Source organism: Hyla sarda, chromosome 5 (genome assembly GCF_029499605.1).
Source record: "Hyla sarda isolate aHylSar1 chromosome 5, aHylSar1.hap1, whole genome shotgun sequence".
Classification (NCBI taxonomy): domain Eukaryota; kingdom Metazoa; phylum Chordata; class Amphibia; order Anura; family Hylidae; genus Hyla; species Hyla sarda.
Genome location: NC_079193.1, coordinates 10,924,904 through 10,950,195, shown reverse-complemented (window position 1 = coordinate 10,950,195; position 25,292 = coordinate 10,924,904). Strand labels below are relative to the sequence as shown.

The 25,292-nt window shown below is 42.6% G+C and overlaps 1 protein-coding gene across 1 annotated transcript in view; it reads right to left on the bottom strand.

The window, feature by feature from the left end:
- Window positions 1-25,292, bottom strand: part of ABCB8 (ATP binding cassette subfamily B member 8) — a 39,491-nt gene that overhangs the window by 10,754 nt on the left and 3,445 nt on the right. The window contains exons 3-13 of the mRNA XM_056518847.1: window positions 23,277-23,432; window positions 19,041-19,135; window positions 11,181-11,286; window positions 10,907-11,068; window positions 10,738-10,823; window positions 10,522-10,619; window positions 5,464-5,569; window positions 5,337-5,370; window positions 4,786-4,916; window positions 3,096-3,190; window positions 2,828-2,961 (exon numbers count right to left, since the gene is read on the bottom strand). Of these exons, the coding sequence (XP_056374822.1) occupies window positions 2,828-2,961; window positions 3,096-3,190; window positions 4,786-4,916; window positions 5,337-5,370; window positions 5,464-5,569; window positions 10,522-10,619; window positions 10,738-10,823; window positions 10,907-11,068; window positions 11,181-11,286; window positions 19,041-19,135; window positions 23,277-23,432 (1,203 nt within the window). The remainder of the gene's footprint in view (window positions 1-2,827; window positions 2,962-3,095; window positions 3,191-4,785; window positions 4,917-5,336; window positions 5,371-5,463; window positions 5,570-10,521; window positions 10,620-10,737; window positions 10,824-10,906; window positions 11,069-11,180; window positions 11,287-19,040; window positions 19,136-23,276; window positions 23,433-25,292) is intronic.

The following is a 25,292-nucleotide window of genomic DNA, read 5'->3' as shown; positions in this document are numbered from 1 at the left end:
ATCTCCTCTACCTCCATATTACACAGCAGTGATCTCCTCTACCTCCTTATTACACAGCAGTGATCTCCTCTACCTCCCTATTACACAGCGGTGATCTCCTCTACCTCCCTATTACACAGCAGTGATCTCCTCTACCTCCCTATTACACAGCGGTGATCTCCTCTACCTCCCTATTACACAGCAGTGATCTCCTCTACCTCCCTATTACACAGCAGTGATCTCCTCTACCTCCCTATTACACAGCAGTGATCTCCTCTACCTCCCTATTACACAGCAGTGATCTCCTCTACCTCCCTATTACACAGCAGTGATCTCCTCTACCTCCCTATTACACAGCGGTGATCTCCTCTACCTCCTTATTACACAGCAGTGATCTCCTCTACCTCCATATTACACAGCGGTGATCTCCTCTACCTCCCTATTACACAGCAGTGATCTCCTCTACCTCTCTATTACACAGCAGTGATCTCCTCTACCTCCCTATTACACAGCAGTGATCTCCTCTACCTCCTTATTACACAGCAGTGATCTCCTCTACCTCCCTATTACACAGCAGTGATCTCCTCTACCTCCCTATTACACAGCAGTGATCTCCTCTACCTCCCTATTACACAGCAGTGATCTCGTCTATCTCCTTATTACACAGCAGTGATCTCCTCTACCTCCTTATTACACAGCGGTGATCTCCTCTACCTCCCTATTACACAGCAGTGATCTCCTCTACCTCCCTATTACACAGCAGTGATCTCCTCTATCTCCTTATTACACAGCAGTGATCTCCTCTACCTCCTTATTACACAGCAGTGATCTCCTCTACCTCCCTATTACACAGCAGTGATCTCCTCTACCTCCTTATTACACAGCGGTGCTCTCCTCTACCTCCTTATTACACAGCAGTGATCTCCTCTACCTCCCTATTACGCAGCAGTGATCTCCTCTACCTCCTTATTACACAGTAGTGATCTCCTCTACCTCCCTATTACACAGCAGTGATCTCCTCTACCTCCTTATTACACAGCGGTGCTCTCCTCTACCTCCTTATTACACAGCAGTGATCTCCTCTACCTCCCTATTACACAGCAGTGATCTCCTCTACCTCCTTATTACACAGCGGTGCTCTCCTCTACCTCCTTATTACACACCAGTGATCTCCTCTACCTCCCTATTACACAGCAGTGATCTCCTCTACCTCCCTATTACACAGCAGTGATCTCCTCTACCTCCCTATTACACAGCAGTGATCTCCTCTACCTCCCTATTACACAGCGGTGATCTCCTCTACCTCCTTATTACACAGCAGTGATCTCCTCTACCTCCTTATTACACAGCAGTGATCTCCTCTACCTCCCTATTACACAGCAGTGATCTACTCTACCTCTTTATTACACAGCGGTGATCTCCTCTACCTCCCTATTAAACAGCAGTGATCTCCTCTACCTCCTTATTACACAGCAGTGATCTCCTCTACCTCCTTATTACACAGCAGTGATCTCCCTACCTCCTTATTACACAGTAGTGATCTCCTCTACCTCCTTATTACACAGCAGTGATCTCCTCTACCTCCTTATTACACAGCGGTGATCTCCTCTACCTCCCTATTACACAGCAGTGATCTCCTCTACCTCCCTATTACACAGCAGTGATCTCCTCTACCTCCTTATTACACAGCGGTGATCTCCTCTACCTCCTTATCACACAGCAGTGATCTCCTCTACCTCCTTATTACACAGCAGTGATCTCCTCTACCTCCTTATTACACAGCAGTGATCTCCTCTACCTCCTTATTACACAGCAGTGATCTCCTCTACCTCCTTATTACACAGCAGTGATCTCCTCTACCTCCTTATTACACAGCAGTGATCTCCTCTACCTCCTTATTACACAGCAGTGATCTCCTCTACCTCCTTATTACACAGCAGTGATCTCCTCTACCTCCTTATTACACAGCGGTGATCTCCTCTACCTCCCTATTACACAGCAGTGATCTCCTCTACCTTCTTATTACACAGCGGTGATCTCCTCTACCTCCCTATTACACAGCAGTGATCTCCTCTACCTCTTTATTACACAGCAGTGATCTCCTCTACCTCCTTATTACACAGCAGTGATCTCCTCTACCTCCTTATTACACAGCAGTGATCTCCTCTACCTCCCTATTACTCAGCAGTGATCTCCTCTATCTCCTTATTACACAGCGGTGATCTCCTCTACCTCCCTATTACACAGCAGTGATCTCCTCTACCTCCTTATTACACAGCGGTGATCTCCTCTACCTCCCTATTACACAGCAGTGATCTCCTCTACCTCCCTATTACACAGCGGTGATCTCCTCTACCTCCCTATTACACAGCGGTGATCTCCTCTACCTCCCTATTACACAGCAGTGATCTCCTCTACCTCCCTATTACACAGCAGTGATCTCCTCTACCTCCTTATTACACAGCAGTGATCTCCCTACCTCCCTATTACACAGCAGTGATCTCCCTACCTCCCTATTACACAGCGGTGATCTCCTCTACCTCCCTATTACACAGCAGTGATCTCCTCTACCTCCTTATTACACAGCACTGATCTCCTCTACCTCCATATTACACAGCAGTGATCTCCTCTACCTCCTTATTACACAGCAGTGATCTCCCTACCTCCTTATTACACAGCAGTGATCTCCTCTACCTCCCTATTACTCAGCAGTGATCTCCTCTACCTCCCTATTACACAGCAGTGATCTCCCTACCTCCTTATTACACAGCAGTGATCTCCCTACCTCCTTATACTAGGCCTATTATGTTATTGTGTATTGTAAACTACTGTGGATTCTGTCGTTCACCTGGTTGATGAACCCGATGACCTCTCCTCTCAACCACGATGGGTCAAGTGCCCGGATATCGACTCCATCCAGCTCCACCGCGCCCCGGACGGGGTCATAGAACCGCTCCACCAGCGCGGCCACCGTGGACTTTCCTGAACCCCAACAAAAATGGTTATTATTCACAGTGTACAATGGAAACTATATGACCCATAAAGGACATCATCTGTCCCCTTCTTCTGGATCCACACCAGGATTCACCCAATACCTATTTCTCATATTTTCTCACCTCCACCAGATTGTCCCACGATGGCCACCGTCTTACCAGGGGGCACACACAGGTTAAAACCGTTCAAGACTTCTTGACCTGGCCGGGTGGGATAACTGGAGGGGCAGAGGTGAATGTGTTATTGTGCAAACTTGTAAGTCCCTTACCTGCCCTCAGAATAAGAAAATGATGGCTACTTCAGACACCGCGCCGCACCTGACTACGAGGGTCACCACCTTTCTTGCAAAAAAAAAAAAACATACCGGCCATGCTCATTTGCATAATTAATTATATATGCGTGACATCACAGGATACACATATGCGGGGTATAATTTTGTCTTATTCTGACCCCTATAACTTTTTTATTTCTCCTTATACGGGGCTGTACGAGGGTCATTTTTTGCGCCCCGATCTGTAGTTTTAAACTGGACCGTTTTTGTTTTCATGTGACTTTTTGATCGCTTTTTTATTTTTTTATTAAATTCAAGAACTGCAGTTAGTTACTAACTACAACTCCCAGCATACCCTGATACAGCCTGTGGCTCAGCAGCTACCCCCAAACGAAAACTACAACTCCCAGCATGTTGGACTATATAGTAGTATATAGTATAGGGCAGTGTTTCCCAACCAGGGGTGCCTCCAGCTGTTGCAAAACTACAACTCCCAGCATGTTGGACTATATAGTAGTATATAGTATAGGGCAGTGTTTCCCAACCAGGGGTGCCTCCAGCTGTTGCAAAACTACAACTCCCAGCATGTTGGACTATATCGTAGTATATAGTATAGGTCAGTGTTTCCCAACCAGGGGTTCCTCCAGCTGTTGCAAAACTACAACTCCCAGCATGTTGGACTATATAGTAGTATATAGTATAGGGCAGTGTTTCCCAACCAGGGGTTCCTCCAGCTGTTGCAAAACTACAACTCCCAGCATGTTGGACTATATAGTGGTACATAGTATAGGGCAGTGTTTCCCAAACAGGGGTGCCTCCAGCTGTTGCAAAACTACAACTCCCAGCATGTTGGACTATATAGTAGTACATAGTATAGGTCAGTGTTTCGAAACCAGGGGTGCCTCCAGCTGTTGCAAAACTACAACTCCCAGCATGTTGGAATATATAGTAGTATATAGTATAGGTCAGTGTTTCCCAACCAGGGGTGCCTCCAGCTGTTGCAAAACTACAACTCCCAGCATGTTGGACTATATAGTAGTACATAGTATAGGTCAGTGTTTCGAAACCAGGGGTGCCTCCAGCTGTTGCAAAACTACAACTCCCAGCATGGTGGACTATATAGTAGTATATAGTATAGGTCATTGTTTACCAACCAGGGTGCCTCCAGCTGTTGCAAAACTACAACTCCCAGCATGTTGGACCATATAGTAGTATATAGTATAGGTCAGTGTTTCCCAACCAGGGGTGCCTCCAGCTGTTGCAAAACTACAACTCCCAGCATGTTGGAATATATAGTAGTATATAGAATAGGTCAGTGTTTCCCAACCAGGGGTGCCTTCAGCTGTTGCAAAACTACAACTCCCAGCATGCCCGGACAGCCGTTGGCTGTCCGGGCATGCTGGGAGTTGTAGTTTTGCAACAGCAGTAACGGCCAGTGCATTATAGGTTGGCCAAAATACCGGCCAGGTGGCAACTCTACTGACTACAGGTCACGTGTGGTACTGCACCTCGGCTCTAATGATCATTTCTCCTGATCTTACCTGAAGGAGACATCTCTGAAGCGTATTTCTCCTGTCAGCTCAGAAAGTCTCTTCCCTCCTCTCAATGGGATCTCCGGCTGTAAACGCATGAACTCAAAGACACGACCCCCCGCGCTAAGACCCCGGACCACCTAAGAGACAGAAACAGGATTATCAATGTAGGATCTGGGTCCTACTTTCCAGATATGACCAGTTTATCCCCCGGGGCTTATAACTTTATTATTTTCTTTTGCCGTAACTCAGTGTTTCCCAACCAGGGTGCCCCCAGCTCTTGCAAAACTACAACTCCCAGCATGCCCGGACAGCCATCGGCATGCTTCCGTTCATGCTGGCAGTTTTGCAACAGCTGGAGCCACTCTGGTTGGGAAACACTGGCGTAGCTGTAGGCTTGGTTTTCTTTAGGGATGAGCTGTACTTTATGTAGGTGCGCAGCATTTGTAGGGTTAACAGGAGGAGGTCAGAGGTTCCTGTGGATGTTTACTAGAACCGCCGGCCCGTCCCATTTTCTTATCTGTACACCCCATCTCATTGATCTCTTCCCATCAAATCACCTGCCCAAAGAGAACCGACGTGTTCGCCATCGACCTGTGGGAAAAAGAACATGTCAGGAGGTGAAGAGGTCACTACCCCCCCCCCCCCCCAATCATATGGAAACGCTGGATCACCGGATGGACAAACCTCTGTACGGTCTGAGAAGCCACCAAGAAGGACATGAGGTCCCCGGCTGAGAGCTCGTCCCCGGCCATCAGTGACCCGCCAGCAAATATGGTCCCCAGGACAATACCTGGAACAGAGAAGAGAAGATCACAGACCCTATAGACAGGACATTATATATCAGCCATACAGAGAGGACCCTATAGACAGGACATTATATACCAGCCATACAGAGAGGACCCTATAGACAGGACATTATATATCAGCCATACAGAGAGGATCCTATAGACAGGACATTATATACCAGCCATACAGAGAGGATCCTATAGACAGGACATTATATCAGCCATACAGACCCTATAGACAGGACATTATATCAGCCATACAGAGAGGATCCTATAGACAGGACATTATATACCAGCCATACAGAGAGGATCCTATAGACAGGACATTATATATCAGCCACACAGAGAGGATCCTATAGACAGGACATTATATATCAGCCATACAGAGAGGATCCTATAGACAGGACATTATATATCAGCCATACAGAGAGGATCCTATAGACAGGACATTATATACCAGCCATACAGAGAGGATCCTATAGACAGGACATTATATATCAGCCATACAGAGAGGATCCTATAGACAGGACATTATATATCAGCCATACAGAGAGGATCCTATAGACAGGACATTATATACCAGCCATACAGAGAGGATCCTATAGACAGGACATTATATATCAGCCATACAGAGAGGATCCTATAGACATGACATTATATATCAGCCATACAGAGAGGATCCTATATACAGGACATTATATACCAGCCATACAGAGAGGACCCTATAGACCGGACATTATATATCAGCCATACAGAGAGGACCCTATAGACAGGACATTATATATCAGCCATACAGAGAGGATCCTATAGACAGGACATTATATACCAGCCATACATCAGTGAGGGCCCTATAGACATGACATTATATATCAGCCATACAGAGAGGACCCTATAGACAGGACATTATATATCAGCCATACAGAGAGATCCTATAGACAGGACATTATATATCAGCCATACAGAGAGGATCCTATAGACAGGACATTATATACCAGCCATACAGAGAGGACCCTATAGACAGGACATTATATACCAGCCATACAGAGAGGATCCTATAGACAGGACATTATATATATCAGCCATACAGAGAGGATCCTATAGACAGGACATTATATACCAGCCATACAGAGAGGATCCTATAGAAAGAACATTATATATCAGCCATACATCAGTGAGGATCCTATAGAAAGAACATTATATATCAGCCATACATCAGTGAGGATCCTATAGACAGGACATTATATATCAGCCATACATCAGTGAGGATCCTATAGACAGGACATTATATATCAGCCATACATCAGTGAGGATCCTATAGACAGGACATTATAAATCAGCCATACATCAGTGAGGATCCTATAGAAAGAACATTATATATCAGCCATACAGAGAGGACCCTATAGACAGGACATTATATACCAGCCATACAGAGAGGACCCTATAGACAGGACATTATATATCAGCCATACAGAGAGGACCCTATAGACAGGACATTATATATCAGCCATACAGAGAGGACCCTATAGACAGGACATTATATACCAGCCATACAGAGAGATCCTATAGACAGGACATTATATATCAGCCATACAGAGAGGATCCTATAGACAGGACATTATATACCAGCCATACATCAGTGAGGGCCCTATAGACATGACATTATATATCAGCCATACAGAGAGGACCCTATAGACAGGACATTATATATCAGCCATACAGAGAGATCCTATAGACAGGACATTATATATCAGCCATACAGAGAGGATCCTATAGACAGGACATTATATACCAGCCATACAGAGAGGACCCTATAGACAGGACATTATATACCAGCCATACAGAGAGGATCCTATAGACAGGACATTATATATCAGCCATACAGAGAGATCCTATAGACAGGACATTATATATCAGCCATACAGAGAGGATCCTATAGACAGGACATTATATATCAGCCATACAGAGAGGATCCTATAGACAGGACATTATATACCAGCCATACAGAGAGGATCCTATAGAAAGAACATTATATATCAGCCATACATCAGTGAGGATCCTATAGAAAGAACATTATATATCAGCCATACATCAGTGAGGATCCTATAGACAGGACATTATATATCAGCCATACATCAGTGAGGATCCTATAGACAGGACATTATATATCAGCCATACAGTGAGGATCCTATAGACAGGACATTATATATCAGCCATACATCAGTGAGGATCCTATAGAAAGAACATTATATACCAGCCATACAGAGAGGACCCTATAGACAGGGCATTATACATCAGCCATACAGAGAGGATCCTATAGACAGGACATTATATATCAGCCATACAGACCCTATATACAGGACATTATATATCAGCCATACAGACCCTATATACAGGACATTATATATCAGCCATACAGAGAGGATCCTATAGACAGAACATTATATATCAGCCATACAGAGAGGATCCTATAGACAGAACATTGTATACCAGCCATACATCAGAGAGGATCCTATAGACAGAACATCATATATCAGCCATACAGAGAGGATCCTATAGACAGGACATTATATATCAGCCATACATAAGTGAGGACACTATAGACAGGACATTATATATCAGCCATACAGAGAGGACCCTATAGACATGACATTATATATCAGCCATACATCAAAGAGGATCCTATAGACAGGACATTATATATCAGCCATACATCAGTGAGGACCCTATAGACAGGACATTATATATCAGCCATACAGAGAGGATCCTATAGACAGGACATTATATATCAGCCATACATCAGTGAGAACCCTATAGACAGGACATTATATATCAGCCATACAGAGAGGATCCTATAGACAGAACATTATATACCAGCCATACAGAGAGGATCCTATAGACAGGACATTATATATCAGCCACACAGAGAGGATCCTATAGACAGGACATTATATACCAGCCATACAGAGAGGACCCTATAGACAGGACATTATATACCAGCCATACAGAGAGGATCCTATAGACAGGACATTATATACCAGCCATACAGAGAGTATCCTATAGACAGGACATTATATATCAGCCATACAGAGAGTATCCTATAGACAGGACATTATATATCAGCCATACAGAGAGGATCCTATAGACAGGACATTATATATCAGCCATACAGAGAGGATCCTATAGACAGGACATTATATATCAGCCAGACAGAGAGGTTCCTATAGACAGGACATTATATATCAGCCATACAGAGAGGATCCTATAGACAGGACATTATATACCAGCCATACAGAGAGGATCCTATAGACAGGACATTATATATCAGCCATACAGAGAGGATCCTATAGACAGGACATTATATATCAGCCATGCAGACCCTATAGACAGAACATCCAATACATATCCCATACAGCACTGGTGTCCTTATACATAGGATCTCATACATATCCCATACAGCACTGATGTCCTTATACACAGGATCCCATACATATCCCATACAGCTCTGATGTCCTTATACACAGGATCCCATACATATCCCATACAGCACTGATGTCCTTATACACAGGATCCCATACATATCCCATACAGCTCTGATGTCCTTATACACATGATCTCATACATATCCCATACAGCACTGATGTCCTTATACACAGGATCTCATACATATCCCATACAGCACTGATGTCCTTATACACAGGATCTCAAGCATAACCTATACAGCACTAATGTCCTTATACACAGGATCCCATACATATCCCATACAGCACTAATGTGTTTATACACAGGATCCCATACAGCACTGATGTCCTTATACATAGGATCTCATACATATCCAATACAGCACTGATGTCCTTATACACAGGATCTCATACATATCCAATACAGCACTGATGTCCTTATACACAGGATCTCATACATATCCCATACAGCACTGATGTCCTAATACACAGGATCCCATACATATCCTATACAGCACTGATGTCCTTATACACAGGATCCCATACAAATCCTATACAGCACTGGTGTCCTTATACACAGATCTCATATATGTCCCATACAGCACTGATGTCCTTATACACAGGATCCCATACATATCCTATACAGCACTGATGTCCTTATACACAGGATCTCATACATATCCCATACAGCACTGATGTCCTTATACATAGGATCCCATACATATCCCATACAGCACTGATGTCCTTATACACAGGATCTCATATATATCCCATACAGCACTGATGTCCTTATACACAGGATCTCATACATATTCCATACAGCACTGATGTCCTTATACACAGGATCTCATATGTATCCCATACAGCACTGATGTCCTTATACACAGGATCTCATACATATCCCATACAGCACTGATGTCCTTATACACAGGACCTCATACATATCCTATACAGCACTGATGTCCTTATACACAGGATCTCATACATATCCCATACAGCACTGATGTCCTTATACACAGGATCCCATACATATCCCATACAGCACTGATGTCCTTATACACAGGATCTCATATATATCCCATACAGCACTGATGTCCTTATACACAGGATCTCATACATATCCCATACAGCACTGATGTCCTTATACACAGGATCTCATACATATCCTATACAGCACTGATGTCCTTATACACAGGATCTCATATATATCCCATACAGCACTCATGTCCTTATACACAGGATCCCATACATATCCCATACAGCACTGATGTCCTTATACACAGGATCTCATATATATCCCATACAGCACTGATGTCCTTATACACAGGATCCCATACAGCACTGATGTCCTTATACACAGGATCCCATACATATCCCATACAGCACTGATGTCCTTATACACAGGATCTCATATATATCCCATACAGCACTGATGTCCTTATACACAGGACCTCATACATATCCCTATAGGAAGAGTCTCATGTGTCGTCCATACTTACAATTTAGGGCGATGTTGGAGAGACCCTGGAATATGGCGATCCCGAACCCCAGTACTTCATTGATGTGAGCGGATTCATCCACCTCGGCGGAGTACAGCCTACGTGGAGGGAATAGTTATATATCTGTATCTGGGAAAGCTGGGTGACAACCAATATGGCCACTGTAGTGACCATAGAGCATCTGTATAATATAATACCGCACGCTCCAACACTCACTCCACCTCGCGATCCTCCATGGCGAAAGCTCTCACCGTGCGCACGTTTCCTATCGCCTCGTCGGCCACGCCTGTCGCCTTGGCGATCTGCGGTTGAAAATAAGGAAAGCAGGTTATACAGTAAATATGGCCGCCCCCCGGAGGTCCCGTTCATAGGAGACCGTCTATACCTGTTCCTGGGCCCGCCGCGACAATCTACGCAGAACAGAGCCAATGACGGCCCCAGCCCCCACCAGCAGGGGCATCACCACCACCAGGAGGCCGGTCAGTTTTGGGGAGATGTAATAGAGGGAGACGAAGCAGCCGAACGTCTGGGTGATGTTCCTGAGGCCCTAAGAGTCACAACACAAGACGTCACCTCATTACGGCAGACACACAGCTTTCTGATGACCCTGCACGACATATGAAACTTGCAATCCTGCCCCCTAGTGGTCACTGGCTCACCTGGGATATCACCTGCTTGAAGGCGGACTTGAACTCCTGGACGTCGGAGGTGAGACGGTTTACCAGGAGCCCGGTCTTATGAGCGTCAAAGAAAGCCACGTCCTGGCTGTGACCGAAAAAGAAGGTTAAAGAGGAGGAGGGTTGTTACAATGTATCAGTGCAGGTAAGGACAGTATAGAAATTCGTACTACAGCTGTGTCTGTCTGCACCATTTTTTCCCAACCAGGGTGCCTCCAGCTGTTGCAAAACTACAACTCCCAGCATGCCCGGACAGCCAAAGGCTGTCCGGGCATGCTGGGAGTTGTAGTTTTGCAACATATACCGTCTGCCGGGCAGTGTATCTAAGCTTATTGGGGGAGATTTTTTCAAAAGTCTAGAGGAAAAGCTGCTGAGTTGCCCATAGCAACCAATCAGATCGCTGCTTTCATTTTTGAACAGTCCTCTGAATAATGAAAGCAGCGATCTGATTGGTTGCTGTGGGCAACTCAGCAACATTTCCTCTCGACAGGTTTTGATAAATCTCCCCCATTATGTGTAATACTCTCTATAGAGCTGTGTATCTAAGCTTATTATGTGTGATACTCTCTACAGAGCTTTGTATCTAAGCTTATTATGTGTAATACTCTCTACAGAGCTTTGTATCTAAGCTTATTATGTGTTATACTCTCTACAGAGCTATGTATCTAAGCTTATGTGTAATACTCTCTACAGAGCTGTGTATCTAAGCTTATTATGTGTGATACTCTCTACAGAGCTTTGTATCTAAGCTTATTATGTGTAATACTCTCTACAGAGCTGTGTATCTAAGCTTATTATGTGTGATACTCTATACAGAGCTGTGTATCTAAGTCTATCGTTTCTGATACCATCTATTAAACCACTGTATCTCACCAGGTCCCATGTGATACTGTCTTATGAGATGCTGTATCTAACTCTATCAGGTGTGATACTGTCTGCTGGGCAGTGTATCTAAGCTTATTATGTGTAATACTCTCTACAGAGCTGTGTATCTAAGTCTATCATTTCTGATACCATCTATTAAACCACTGTCTTGGCTGTGACTGAAAAAGAAGGTTAAAGAGGAGGAGGGTTGTTACAATGTATCAGTGCAGGTAAGGACAGTATAGAAATTCGTACTACAGCTATATACCGTCTGCTGGGCAGTGTATCTAAGCTTATTGGGGGAGATTTATCAAAAGTCTAGAGGAAAAGTTGCTGAGTTGCCCATAGTAACCAATCAGATCGCTGCTTTCATTTTTGAACAGTCCTCTGAATAATGAAAGCAGCGATCTGATTGGTTGCTATGGGCAACTCAGCAACATTTCCTCTGGACAGGTTTTGATAAATCTCCCCCATTATGTGTAATACTCTCTATAGAGCTTTGTATCTAAGCTTATTATGTGTAATACTCTATACAGAGCTGTGTATCTAAGCTTATTATGTGTAATACTCTCTACAGAGCTGTGTATCTAAGCTTATTATGTGTAATACTCTATACAGAGCTGGGTATCTAAGCTTATTATGTGTGATACTCTATACAGAGCTGTGTATCTAAGCTTATTATGTGTAATACTCTCTACAGAGCTGTGTATCTAAGCTTATTATGTGTAATACTCTATACAGAGCTGGGTATCTAAGCTTATTATGTGTTATACTCTCTACAGAGCTATGTATCTAAGCTTATTATGTGTTATACTCTCTACAGAGCTGTGTATCTAAGCTTATTATGTGTGATACTCTCTACAGAGTTGTGTATCTAAGCTTATTATGTGTTATACTCTCTACAGAGCTGTGTATCTAAGCTTATTATGTGTTATACTCTCTACAGAGCTGGGTATCTAAGCTTATTATGTGTTATACTCTCTACAGAGCTGGGTATCTAAGCTTATTATGTGTTATACTCTCTACAGAGCTGTGTATCTAAGCTTATTATGTGTTATACTCTCTACAGAGCTGTGTATCTAAGCTTATTATGTGTAATACTCTCTACAGAGCTATGTATCTAAGCTTATTATGTGTTATACTCTCTACAGAGCTGTGTATCTAAGCTTATTATGTGTGATACTCTCTACAGAGTTGTGTATCTAAGCTTATTATGTGTTATACTCTCTACAGAGCTGTGTATCTAAGCTTATTATGTGTTATACTCTACAGAGCTGGGTATCTAAGCTTATTATGTGTTATACTCTCTACAGAGCTGTGTATCTAAGCTTATTATGTGTTATACTCTCTACAGAGCTGTGTATCTAAGCTTATTATGTGTAATACTCTCTACAGAGCTATGTATCTAAGCTTATGTGTAATACTCTCTACAGAGCTATGTATCTAAGCTTATTATGTGTTGTACTCTCTACAGAGCTGTGTATCTAAGCTTATTATGTGTAATACTCTCTACAGAGCTATGTATCTAAGCTTATTATGTGTTGTACTCTCTACAGAGCTGTGTATCTAAGCTTATTATGTGTAATACTCTCTACAGAGCTGTTTATCTAAGTCTATCATTTCTGATATCATCTACTGAACCACTGTATCTAACCAGGTCCCAAGTGATACTGTCTTATGACCTGCTGTATCTAACCCTATCACGTGTGATACTGTCTGCTGGGCAGTGTATCTAAGCTTATGTGTAATACTGTCTATAGAGCAGTTTATCTAAGTCTATCATTTCTGATACCATCTATTTAACCACTGTCCTGGCTGTGACCGAAAAAGAAGGTTAAAGAGGAGGAGGGTTGTTACAATGTATCAGTGCAGGTAAGGACAGTATAGAAATTTGTACTACAGCTGTGTCTGTCTGCACCATTGTTTCCCAACCAGAGTGCCTCCAGCTGTTGCAAAACTACAACTCCCAGCATGCCCGGACAGCCAAAGGCTGTCCGGGCATGCTGGGAGATGTAGTTTTGCAACATATACCGTCTGCTGGGCAGTGTATCTAAGCTTATTGGGGGAGATTTATCAAAAGTCTAGAGGAAAAGTTGTTGTGTTGCCCATAGCAACCAATCAGATCGCTGCTTTCCTCTCGACATTTCCTCTCGACAGGTTTTGATAAATCTCCCCCATTATGTGTGATACTCTCTACAGAGCTGTGTATCTAAGTCTATCGTTTCTGATACCATCTATTAAACCACTGTATCTCACCAGGTCCCATGTGATACTGTCTTATGAGATTCTGTATCTAACCCTATCACGTGTGATACTGTCTGCTGGGCAGTGTATCTAAGCTTATTATGTGTAATACTCTCTACAGAGCTGTGTATCTAAGTCTATCATTTCTGATACCATCTATTAAACCACTGTCTTGGCTGTGACTGAAAAAGAAGGTTAAAGAGGAGGAGGGTTGTTACAGTGTATCAGTGCAGGTAAGGACAGTATAGAAATTCGTACTACAGCTATATACCGTCTGCCGGGCAGTGTATCTAAGCTTATTGGGGGAGATTTATCAAAAGTCTAGAGGAAAAGTTGCTGCTTTCATTTTTGAACAGTCCTCTGAATAATGAAAGCAGCGATCTGATTGGTTGCTATGGGCAACTCAGCAACATTTCCTCTCGACAGGTTTTGATAAATCTCCCCCATTATGTGTAATACTCTCTACAGAGCTGTGTATCTAAGCTTATTATGTGTGATACTCTCTACAGAGCTTTGTATCTAAGCTTATTATGTGTAATACTCTCTACAGAGCTTTGTATCTAAGCTTATTATGTGTTATACTCTCTACAGAGCTGGGTATCTAAGCTTATTATGTGTGATACTCTCTACAGAGCTTTGTATCTAAGCTTATTATGTGTAATACTCTCTACAGAGCTTTGTATCTAAGCTTATTATGTGTAATACTCTCTACAGAGCTTTGTATCTAAGCTTATTATGTGTTATACTCTCTACAGAGCTATGTATCTAAGCTTATGTGTAATACTCTCTACAGAGCTGTGTATCTAAGCTTATTATGTGTGATACTCTCTACAGAGCTTTGTATCTAAGCTTATTATGTGTAATACTCTCTACAGAGCTGTGTATCTAAGCTTATTATGTGTGATACTCTATACAGAGCTGTGTATCTAAGTCTATCGTTTCTGATACCATCTATTAAACCACTGTATCTCACCAGGTCCCATGTGATACTGTCTTATGAGATGCTGTATCTAACTCTATCAGGTGTGATACTGTCTGCTGGGCAGTGTATCTAAGCTTATTATGTGTAATACTCTCTACAGAGCTGTGTATCTAAGTCTATCATTTCTGATACCATCTATTAAACCACTGTCTTGGCTGTGACTGAAAAAGAAGGTTAAAGAGGAGGAGGGTTGTTACAATGTATCAGTGCAGGTAAGGACAGTATAGAAATTCGTACTACAGCTATATACCGTCTGCCGGGCAGTGTATCTAAGCTTATTGGGGGAGATTTATCAAAAGTCTAGAGGAAAAGTTGCTGAGTTGCCCATAGTAACCAATCAGATCGCTGCTTTCATTTTTGAACAGTCCTCTGAATAATGAAAGCAGCGATCTGATTGGTTGCTATGGGCAACTCAGCAACATTTCCTCTGGACAGGTTTTGATAAATCTCCCTCATTATGTGTAATACTCTCTATAGAGCTTTGTATCTAAGCTTATTATGTGTAATACTCTCTACAGAGCTTTGTATCTAAGCTTATTATGTGTAATACTCTCTACAGAGCTTTGTATCTAAGCTTATTATGTGTAATACTCTCTACAGAGCTGTGTATCTAAGCTTATTATGTGTAATACTCTCTACAGAGCTGTGTATCTAAGCTTATTATGTGTAATACTCTATACAGAGCTGTGTATCTAAGCTTATTATGTGTAATACTCTCTACAGAGCTGTGTATCTAAGCTTATTATGTGTTATACTCTCTACAGAGCTGTGTATCTAAGCTTATTATGTGTAATACTTTATACAGAGCTGTGTATCTAAGCTTATTATGTGTAATACTCTCTACAGAGCTTTGTATCTAAGCTTATGTGTAATACTCTATACAGAGCTGTGTATCTAAGCTTATTATGTGTAATACTCTCTACAGAGCTGTGTATCTAAGCTTATTATGTGTAATACTTTATACAGAGCTGTGTATCTAAGCTTATTATGTGTAATACTCTATACAGAGCTGTGTATCTAAGCTTATTATGTGTAATACTCTCTACAGAGCTGTGCATCTAAGCTTATTATGTGTAATACTCTCTACAGAGCTGTGTATCTAAGCTTATTATGTGTAATACTCTCTACAGAGCTTTGTATCTAAGCTTATTATGTGTGATACTCTATACAGAGCTGTGTATCTAAGCTTATTATGTGTTATACTCTCTACAGAGCTGTGCATCTAAGCTTATTATGTGTAATACTCTCTACAGAGCTGTGTATCTAAGCTTATTATGTGTAATACTCTCTACAGAGCTTTGTATCTAAGCTTATTATGTGTAATACTCTCTACAGAGCTTTGTATCTAAGCTTATGTGTAATACTCTATACAGAGCTGTGTATCTAAGCTTATTATGTGTAATACTCTCTACAGAGCTGTGTATCTAAGCTTATTATGTGTAATACTTTATACAGAGCTGTGTATCTAAGCTTATTATGTGTAATACTCTATACAGAGCTGTGTATCTAAGCTTATTATGTGTAATACTCTCTACAGAGCTGTGCATCTAAGCTTATTATGTGTAATACTCTCTACAGAGCTGTGTATCTAAGCTTATTATGTGTAATACTCTCTACAGAGCTTTGTATCTAAGCTTATGTGTAATACTCTATACATAGCTGTGTATCTAAGCTTATTATGTGTAATACTCTCTACAGAGCTGTGTATCTAAGCTTATTATGTGTAATACTTTATACAGAGCTGTGTATCTAAGCTTATTATGTGTAATACTCTATACAGAGCTGTGTATCTAAGCTTATTATGTGTAATACTCTCTACAGAGCTGTGCATCTAAGCTTATTATGTGTAATACTCTCTACAGAGCTGTGTATCTAAGCTTATTATGTGTAATACTCTATACAGAGCTGTGTATCTAAGCTTATGTGTAATACTCTCTACAGAGCAGTGTATCTAAGTCTATCATTTCTGATACCATCTATTAAACCACTGTATCTAACCAGGTCCCATGTGATACTGTCTTATGACCTGCTGTATCTAACTCTATCATGTGTGATACTGTCTGCTGGGTAGTGTATCTAAGCTTATGTGTAATACTCTCTACAAAGCTGTGTATCTAAGCTTATTATGTGTAATACTGTCTACAGAGCAGTGTATCTAAGTCCATCAAATTTGATACCATCTATTAAACCATTGTATCTCACCAGGTCCCATGTGATACTGTCTTATGAGATGCTGTATCTCACTCGATCATGTGTGATACTCTCTGCTGGGCAGTGTATCTAAGTTAATAATGTGTAATACTCTCTACAGAGCTGTGTATCTAAGTCTATCGTTTCTGATACCATCTATTAAAACATTGTATCTCACCAGGTCCCATGTGATACTGTCTTATGAGATGCTGTATCTAACTCTATCATGTGTGATACTCTCTGCCGGGCAGTGTATCTAAGCCTATCATACGTAACACTATTTGCTGAGAATGTATTCATGATTACCTTGTGTGATACTGTCTGGTACACTGCTGTATCTAAGCCCATCATCCAATACTGGCGGCTGAGCTAATACTATTGAGATTAGATCATGTGTGATACTGTCTACAGAGCAGTGTATCTCATCCAATCCTGTCACATGTGTTACTGCTTGCAGAGCAGTGTATCTCATCCTATCATGTGTGATACTGTCTGAAGAGCTGTGTATCTAATCCTGTCAGCCAAAGGCTGTCCAAGCATACTGCAACAGATACTGTCTGCTGGGCAGTGTATCTAAGCTTATTTTGTATAATACTGTCTACAGAGCAGTGTATCTAAGTCTATCATTTCTGATATAATCTACTGAACCACTGTATCAAACCGGGTCCCACGTGATGCTGTCTTATGACCTGCTGTATCTAACCCACTGTATCTAACCCTATCACATGTGATACTGTCTGCTGTGCAGTGTATCTAAGCTTATGTGTAATACTCTCTACAGAGCTGTGTATTTATGGCTTTTATTTCTGATACAATCCATTGAGCCACTGTATCTAACCAGGTCCCATGTGATACTGCCTAAAGGTCAACTGTATCTGCTGTATCTAAGCCCATCATCTAATACTGGCATTTGAGCAAATATTAGGATTAGATCATGTGTAATACTGTTTGCAGAGCAGTGTATCTCATCATGTCATGTGTGATACTTTCTTAAGAGCTGTGTATCTAAGTCTACCTGGTGTGATACTCATACACTGCTCTAGTTAATCCTAACAGGTGTGACACTGTCTGCAGAGCACTGTATCTAATCCTGTCAACCAAAGGCTGTCCGGGCATTCTGGGAGTTGTAGTTTTGAAAAAGCTGGAGGCTCCCTGGTTGGGAAACACTGGTCTACACTGATACATTGTGACAAATCCTTAGCTGAATGGATTAGATGAGTTTTTCAGCCTCTGAATGTAAAGAAAGTCCCCTTGTTTACTGACAGTAAGCAGAGAAACAATTAAAACATCAAAGTGTACTGAAAAGTTGTAAATAAAGATATTTATCTATATCTATCTATCTATTAATCTATATATATATATATCTTTATGACACGTTTAAAACAACATAGCTGATTTCTCTAAGAAACAGCGCCACTCTTGTCCTCATGGTGGTGTGCGGTATTGCAGCTCAGTTGCATTGAGGTTAACGTATATGAGCTGTAATACCGCACACAACCCAAGGACAAGGGTTAGAGATGTTTTTGGAAGAAAAGTAACTATGACGACCCTACAATACTCACTGCAAAAGAGACGTGAACAAAGCTTTCCTCATACTGCCGGCCACTCGCTCCCCGACCCGAGACAGCAGGATGATATAACCAGAGGTCAGCAGGCCCTGCCCAAGGAGAAGATGTCATCGTGTCATTTATATCATTGTATTAGTAAGAAATTATAACATAATTTCAAGAACAACTGCAGAACGATACACTCTGCATATACTGCTGCAGTACTGCCACTGGCCTGTAGAGGTCACTCTAATCTGCAGCACATTCTCTAGTCTATACAGTAAAATCTCCCTAAGCGGACACCTCCCAATAGGGGACAGTCTTTAATTCCCCGCCAAAGTCCCATAAGACAAAGTATTTGCACCCTCCGAATAGAGGACATTCCCAACAGGGGACAAAACACTCCCAATAGGGGACAAAATACTCCTAATAGGGAACAGTAGGGGACAAAACACTCCCAATAGGGGACAAAATACTCCTAATAGGGAACAGTAGGGGACAAAACACTCCCAATAGGGGACAAAACACTCCCAATAGGGGACAAAACTCTCCCAATAGGGGACAAAACACTCCCAATAGGGGGACAAAACACTCCCAATAGGGGGACAAAACACTCCCAATAGAGGACAAAACACTCCCAATAGAGGACAAAACACTCCCAATAGAGGACAAAACACTCCCAATAGGGGACAAAAAACTCCCAATAGGGGACAAAACACTCCCAATAGGGGTCAAAACACTCCCAATAGAGGACAAAACACTCCCAATAGGGGACAAAACACTCCCAATAGAGGACAAAACACTCCCAATAGGGGACAAAACACTCCCAATAGGGGGACAAACACTCCCAATAGAGGACAAAACACTCCCAATAGGGGGACAAACACTCCCAATAGAGGACAAAACACTCCCAATAGAGGACAAAACACTCCCAATAGGGGACAAAACACTCCCAATAGGGGACAAAACACTCCCAATAGAGGACAAAACACTCCCAATAGGGGGACAAAACACTCCCAATAGGGGGACAAAACACTCCCAATAGGGGGACAAAACACTCCCAATAGGGGGACAAAACACTCCCAATAGGGGACAAAACATTCCCAATAGGAGACAAAGCACTCCCAATAGAGGACAAAACACTCCCAATAGGGGACAAAACATTCCCAATAGAGGACAAAACACTCCCAATAGAGGGGACAAAACACTCCCAATAGAGGGGACAAAACACTCCCAATAGAGGGGACAAAACACTCCCAATAGAGGGGACAAAACACTCCCAATAGGGGACAAAATACTCCCAATAGAGGACAAAACACTCCCAATAGAGGACAAAACACTCCCAATAGAGGACAAAACACTCCCAATAGAGGACAAAACACTCCCAATAGAGGACAAAACACTCCCAATAGAGGACAAAACACTCCCAATAGGGGACAAAACACTCCCAATAGGGGACAAAACACTCCCAATAGGAGACAAAACACTCCCAATAGGGGACAAAACACTCCCAATAGAGGACAAAACACTCCCAATAGACGGGACAAAACACTCCCAATAGAGGACAAAACACTCCCAATAGACGGGACAAAACACTCCCAATAGGGGACAAAACACTCCCAATAGGGGACAAAACACTCCCAATAGGAGACAAAACACTCCCAATAGGGGACAAAACACTCCCAACAGGGGACAAAACACTCCCAATAGAGGACAAAACACTCCCAATAGGGGACAAAACACTCCCAATAGAGGGGACAAAACACTCCCAATAGGAGACAAAACACTCCCAATAGGGGACAAAACACTCCCAATAGGAGACAAAACACTCCCAATAGGGGACAAAACACTCCCAACAGGGGACAAAACACTCCCAATAGAGGACAAAACACTCCCAATAGGGGACAAAACACTCCCAATAGAGGACAAAACACTCCCAATAGAGGACAAAACACTCCCAATAGAGGACAAAACACTCCCAATAGGGGACAAAACACTCCCAATAGGGGACAAAACACTCCCAATAGGGGACAAAACACTCCCAATAGGGGACAAAACACTCCCAATAGGAGACAAAACACTCCCAATAGGAGACAAAACACTCCCAATAGGGGACAAAACACTCCCAACAGGGGACAAAACACTCCCAATAGGAGACAAAACACTCCCAATAGGGGACAAAACACTCCCAACAGGGGACAAAACACTCCCAATAGAGGACAAAACACTCCCAATAGGGGGACAAAACACTCCCAATAGGGGACAAAACACTCCCAATAGGGGACAAAACACTCCCAATAGGGGGACAAAACACTCCCAATAGGGGGACAAAACACTCCCAATAGGGGGACAAAACACTCCCAATAGGGGGACAAAACACTCCCAATAGGGGGACAAAACACTCCCAATAGGGGGACAAAACACTTCCAATAGAGGGGGACAAAACACTCCCATAAGGCTGTTGTCAGGGGGTAAAGCCAATACCCCAGTAAATGGCCCAGGCCCCAGCTGCACCCCTCTGCAGAAGCCCCTGCACAGAAGCAGATGACTGGTTATACAGTGGTCTCCTGCTTCTGTACGTCCACCCGCCATATCATTCGCTCCCCCCCCCTTCCCTGATACCCCCATGGCACTTTATTTTCCCTGTGCTAAATCACTCCCCCCCCTCCCACCTCCCCTCTTACCCCATTACCCCTGTGCCATATTTTTTCCTCTTGATTCTCCCCTGTGACATTTCACTCCCCCTTTATTATCCTCTGCGCAAATTCATCACCCCCTTTTTACACAGAGGGTAATAAAGGGGGAAAGAAATGGCACAGGGGAATAAAGGGTAAATGATGTGGCACAGGGGTAGGGGGGGGATAATTTGGCACGGGGGGGGGGTAATAAGATGGCACAGGGTATAAAGGGGGGATGAAATGATACGGGGAGGGGGGATAAGGGGAAATTAAACAGCACTGGGAGATTGTACTGTATTATTGCTTTTTATATTGTTTTATAGGTAATTACACTCTGTAGTGAGTACAGGACAGGATTCCATCATTTAGGAAGATTTTTGAGCTTTTTTCCCAATAGGGGACATCTCTCAATAGGGGACATCTCTCAATAGGGGACATCTCTCAATAGGGGACATCTCTCAATAGGGGACACCTCTCAATAGGGGACATCTCTCAATAGGGGACGTCTCTCAATAGGGGACATCTCTCAATAGGGGACATTTCTCAATAGGGGACGTCTCTCAATAGGGGACATCTCTCAATAGGGGACACCTCTCAATAGGGGACACCTCTCAATAGGGGACACTTTTTTATTCCCCGTAAGTGTCCGCTATTGGGAGATTCTACTGTACCAGTTTTTATCCAGCTGTTGTAAAACTACAACTCCCAACATTCCTGTGATGCTGGCGTATTGAAGTAATGCAACAGATTGGAGGGACACTGAACTAAGAAATCAAAGAATTAGTCTGCAATGCCTTCACCGACCACTAGGGATTTAAAAAAAATAAATAAAAAAATCCGGGCAAAATGCAACAATTTTCAACAATTAAAAAAAAAATGTCATTGAAAAATGGTGCATTTCACTATGGTTGTGCAGTAAAAAGAAATGTGATTAGACCATTGTTTCCCTACAGCTGTTTCAAAACTACAACTCCCAGCATGCCCGGACAGCCAAAGGCTGTCCGGGCATACTGGGAGTTGTAGTTTTGAAACAGCTGGAGGCACCCTGGTTGGAAAACACTGGATTAGACTTTTAAAGGGGTAATCCGGTGGAAAACTTTTTTTTATTTTATTATTTTTTTTAAATCAACTGGTGCCAGAAAGTTAAACTGATTTTTAAATTACTTCTATTAAAAAATCTTAATCCTTCCAGTACTTATTAGTGTCTGTATACTACACAGTTACTCTCTGCTGACACCTCTGTTCATTTCAGGAACTGTCCAGAGCAGGAGAAAATCCCCATAGCAAACATATGCTGCTCTGGACACTTCCTAAAATGGACAGAGGTGTCAGCAGAGAGTATCTGTGGTCGTGACAGAAGAGAAATCCAAAAAGAAAAGAATTTCCTCTGTAGTATACAGCCGCTAATAAGTACTTAAAGGATTAAGATTTTTTAATAGAAGTAATTTACAAATCTGTTTATCTTTCTGGCACCAGTTGATGTAAAAAAAAAAAAAAAAAAAAAAAAAAAAAAAAATTCCACCGGAGTACCCCTTTAATGTGAATTTATCCTTCCAGCACAGTCACAGCTTACCTGGGCTGCATACAGAGACAGCAGCTTCATGGCCGGACCCTGTATGTCACGGATGTAATCCCCAGCATGCTCTCTGGTGTAGCGCGCCACCACATTCACCAGCTCTCCTAGGATCAGTGGGATCTGTATATTCAGCAATGCCGCACCGAACGCCAACTGAGAAGACCGAGACAGGGGAAACACAAGAGTAACGGACACCGGGAGACGGAATTACTGTGCACATAAATTACCCCGGAGGAAAAAAATGTACCAGAAAGTTATAGATTTGTAAATCACGTCTATTTAATAATCTCAATCCTTCCAGTACTTATCAGCTGCTGTGTATACTCCACAGGACGTTGTATAGCTCTTTCCAGTCTGACCACAGTGCTCTCTGCTGACATCTCTGTCTACGTCAGGAATTGTCCGGAGCAGGATAGGTTTCCTATAGGGAATTGCTCCTACTCTGGACAGTTCCTAAAATGAACAGAGATCATCAGCAGAGAGAACTGTGGTCAGAAAGGAAAGAACTGCACAACTTCCTGTGGAACATACAGCAGCTGATAAGTACTGGAAGGGTTAAAGGGGTAGTCCAGTGGTGAAAAACTTATCCCCTATCCTAAGGATAGGGGATAAGTTTGAGATCGCGGGGGGTCCGACCGCTGGGGCCCCCTGCGATCTCTCTGTACAGGGGCCAGGCTCTCCGGCCAGATAGCGGGTGTCGACCTCCGCACGAAGCAGCGGCCGACACGCCCCCTCAATACATCTCTATGAGCCGGAGATTGCCGAAGGGGGGCGTGTCGGCCGCCGCTTCGTGCGGAGGTCGACACGCCCCCTTCCCGCGGGCTGTCGGGGCTCCGTACAGGAGATCGCAGGGGGCCCCAGTGGTCGGACCCCCCACGATCTCAAACTTATCCTTAGGATAGGGAATAAGTTGTTCACCACTGGATATCTCCTTTAATGATTTTTATATAGAAGTAATTTACAAATCTGTGTAACTTTCTCCCACCAGTTGATTTTATTATCCTCTGAAGTACATCATGTATTATGCTGCACTCACTATTCTGCTGGTGAGGTCACTGTGTACATACATTATACATTACATTACTTATCCTGTACTGATCCTGAGTTATATCCTGTATTAGACTCCAGAGCTGCACTCACTATTCTGCTGGTGAGGTCACTGTGTACATACATTATACATTACATTACTTATCCTGTACTGATCCTGAGTTATATCCTGTATTAGACTCCAGAGCTGCACTCACTATTCTGCTGGTGAGGTCACTGTGTACATACATTACATTACTTATCTTGTACTGATCCTGAGTTATATCCTGTATTATACTCCAGAGCTGTACTCACTATTCTGCTGGTGGGGTCACTGTGTACATACATTACATTACTTATCCTGTACTGATCCTGAGTTATATCCTGTATTATACTCCAGAGCTGTACTCACTATTCTGCTGGTGAGGTCACTATGTACATACATTACATTACTTATCCTGTACTGATCCTGAGTTATATCCTGTATTATACTCCAGAGCTGTACTCACTATTCTGCTGGTGAGGTCACTGTGTACATACATTACTTATCCTGTACTGATCCTGAGTTATATCCTGTATTATACTCCAGAGCTGTACTCACTATTCTGCTGGTGAGGTCACTGTGTACATACATTACATTACTTATCCTGTACTGATCCTGAGTTATATCCTGTATTATACTCCAGAGCTGTACTCACTATTCTGCTGGTGAGGTCACTGTGTACATACATTACATTACTTATCCTGTACTGATCCTGAGTTATATCCTGTATTATACTCCAGAGCTGTACTCACTATTCTGCTGGTGAGGTCACTGTGTACATACATTACATTACTTATCCTGTACTGATCCTGAGTTATATCCTGTATTATACCCCAGAGCTGTACTCACTATTCTGCTGGTGAGGTCACTGTGTATATACATTACTTATCCTGTACTGATCCTGAGTTATATCCCGTATTATACTTCAGAGCTGTACTCACTAT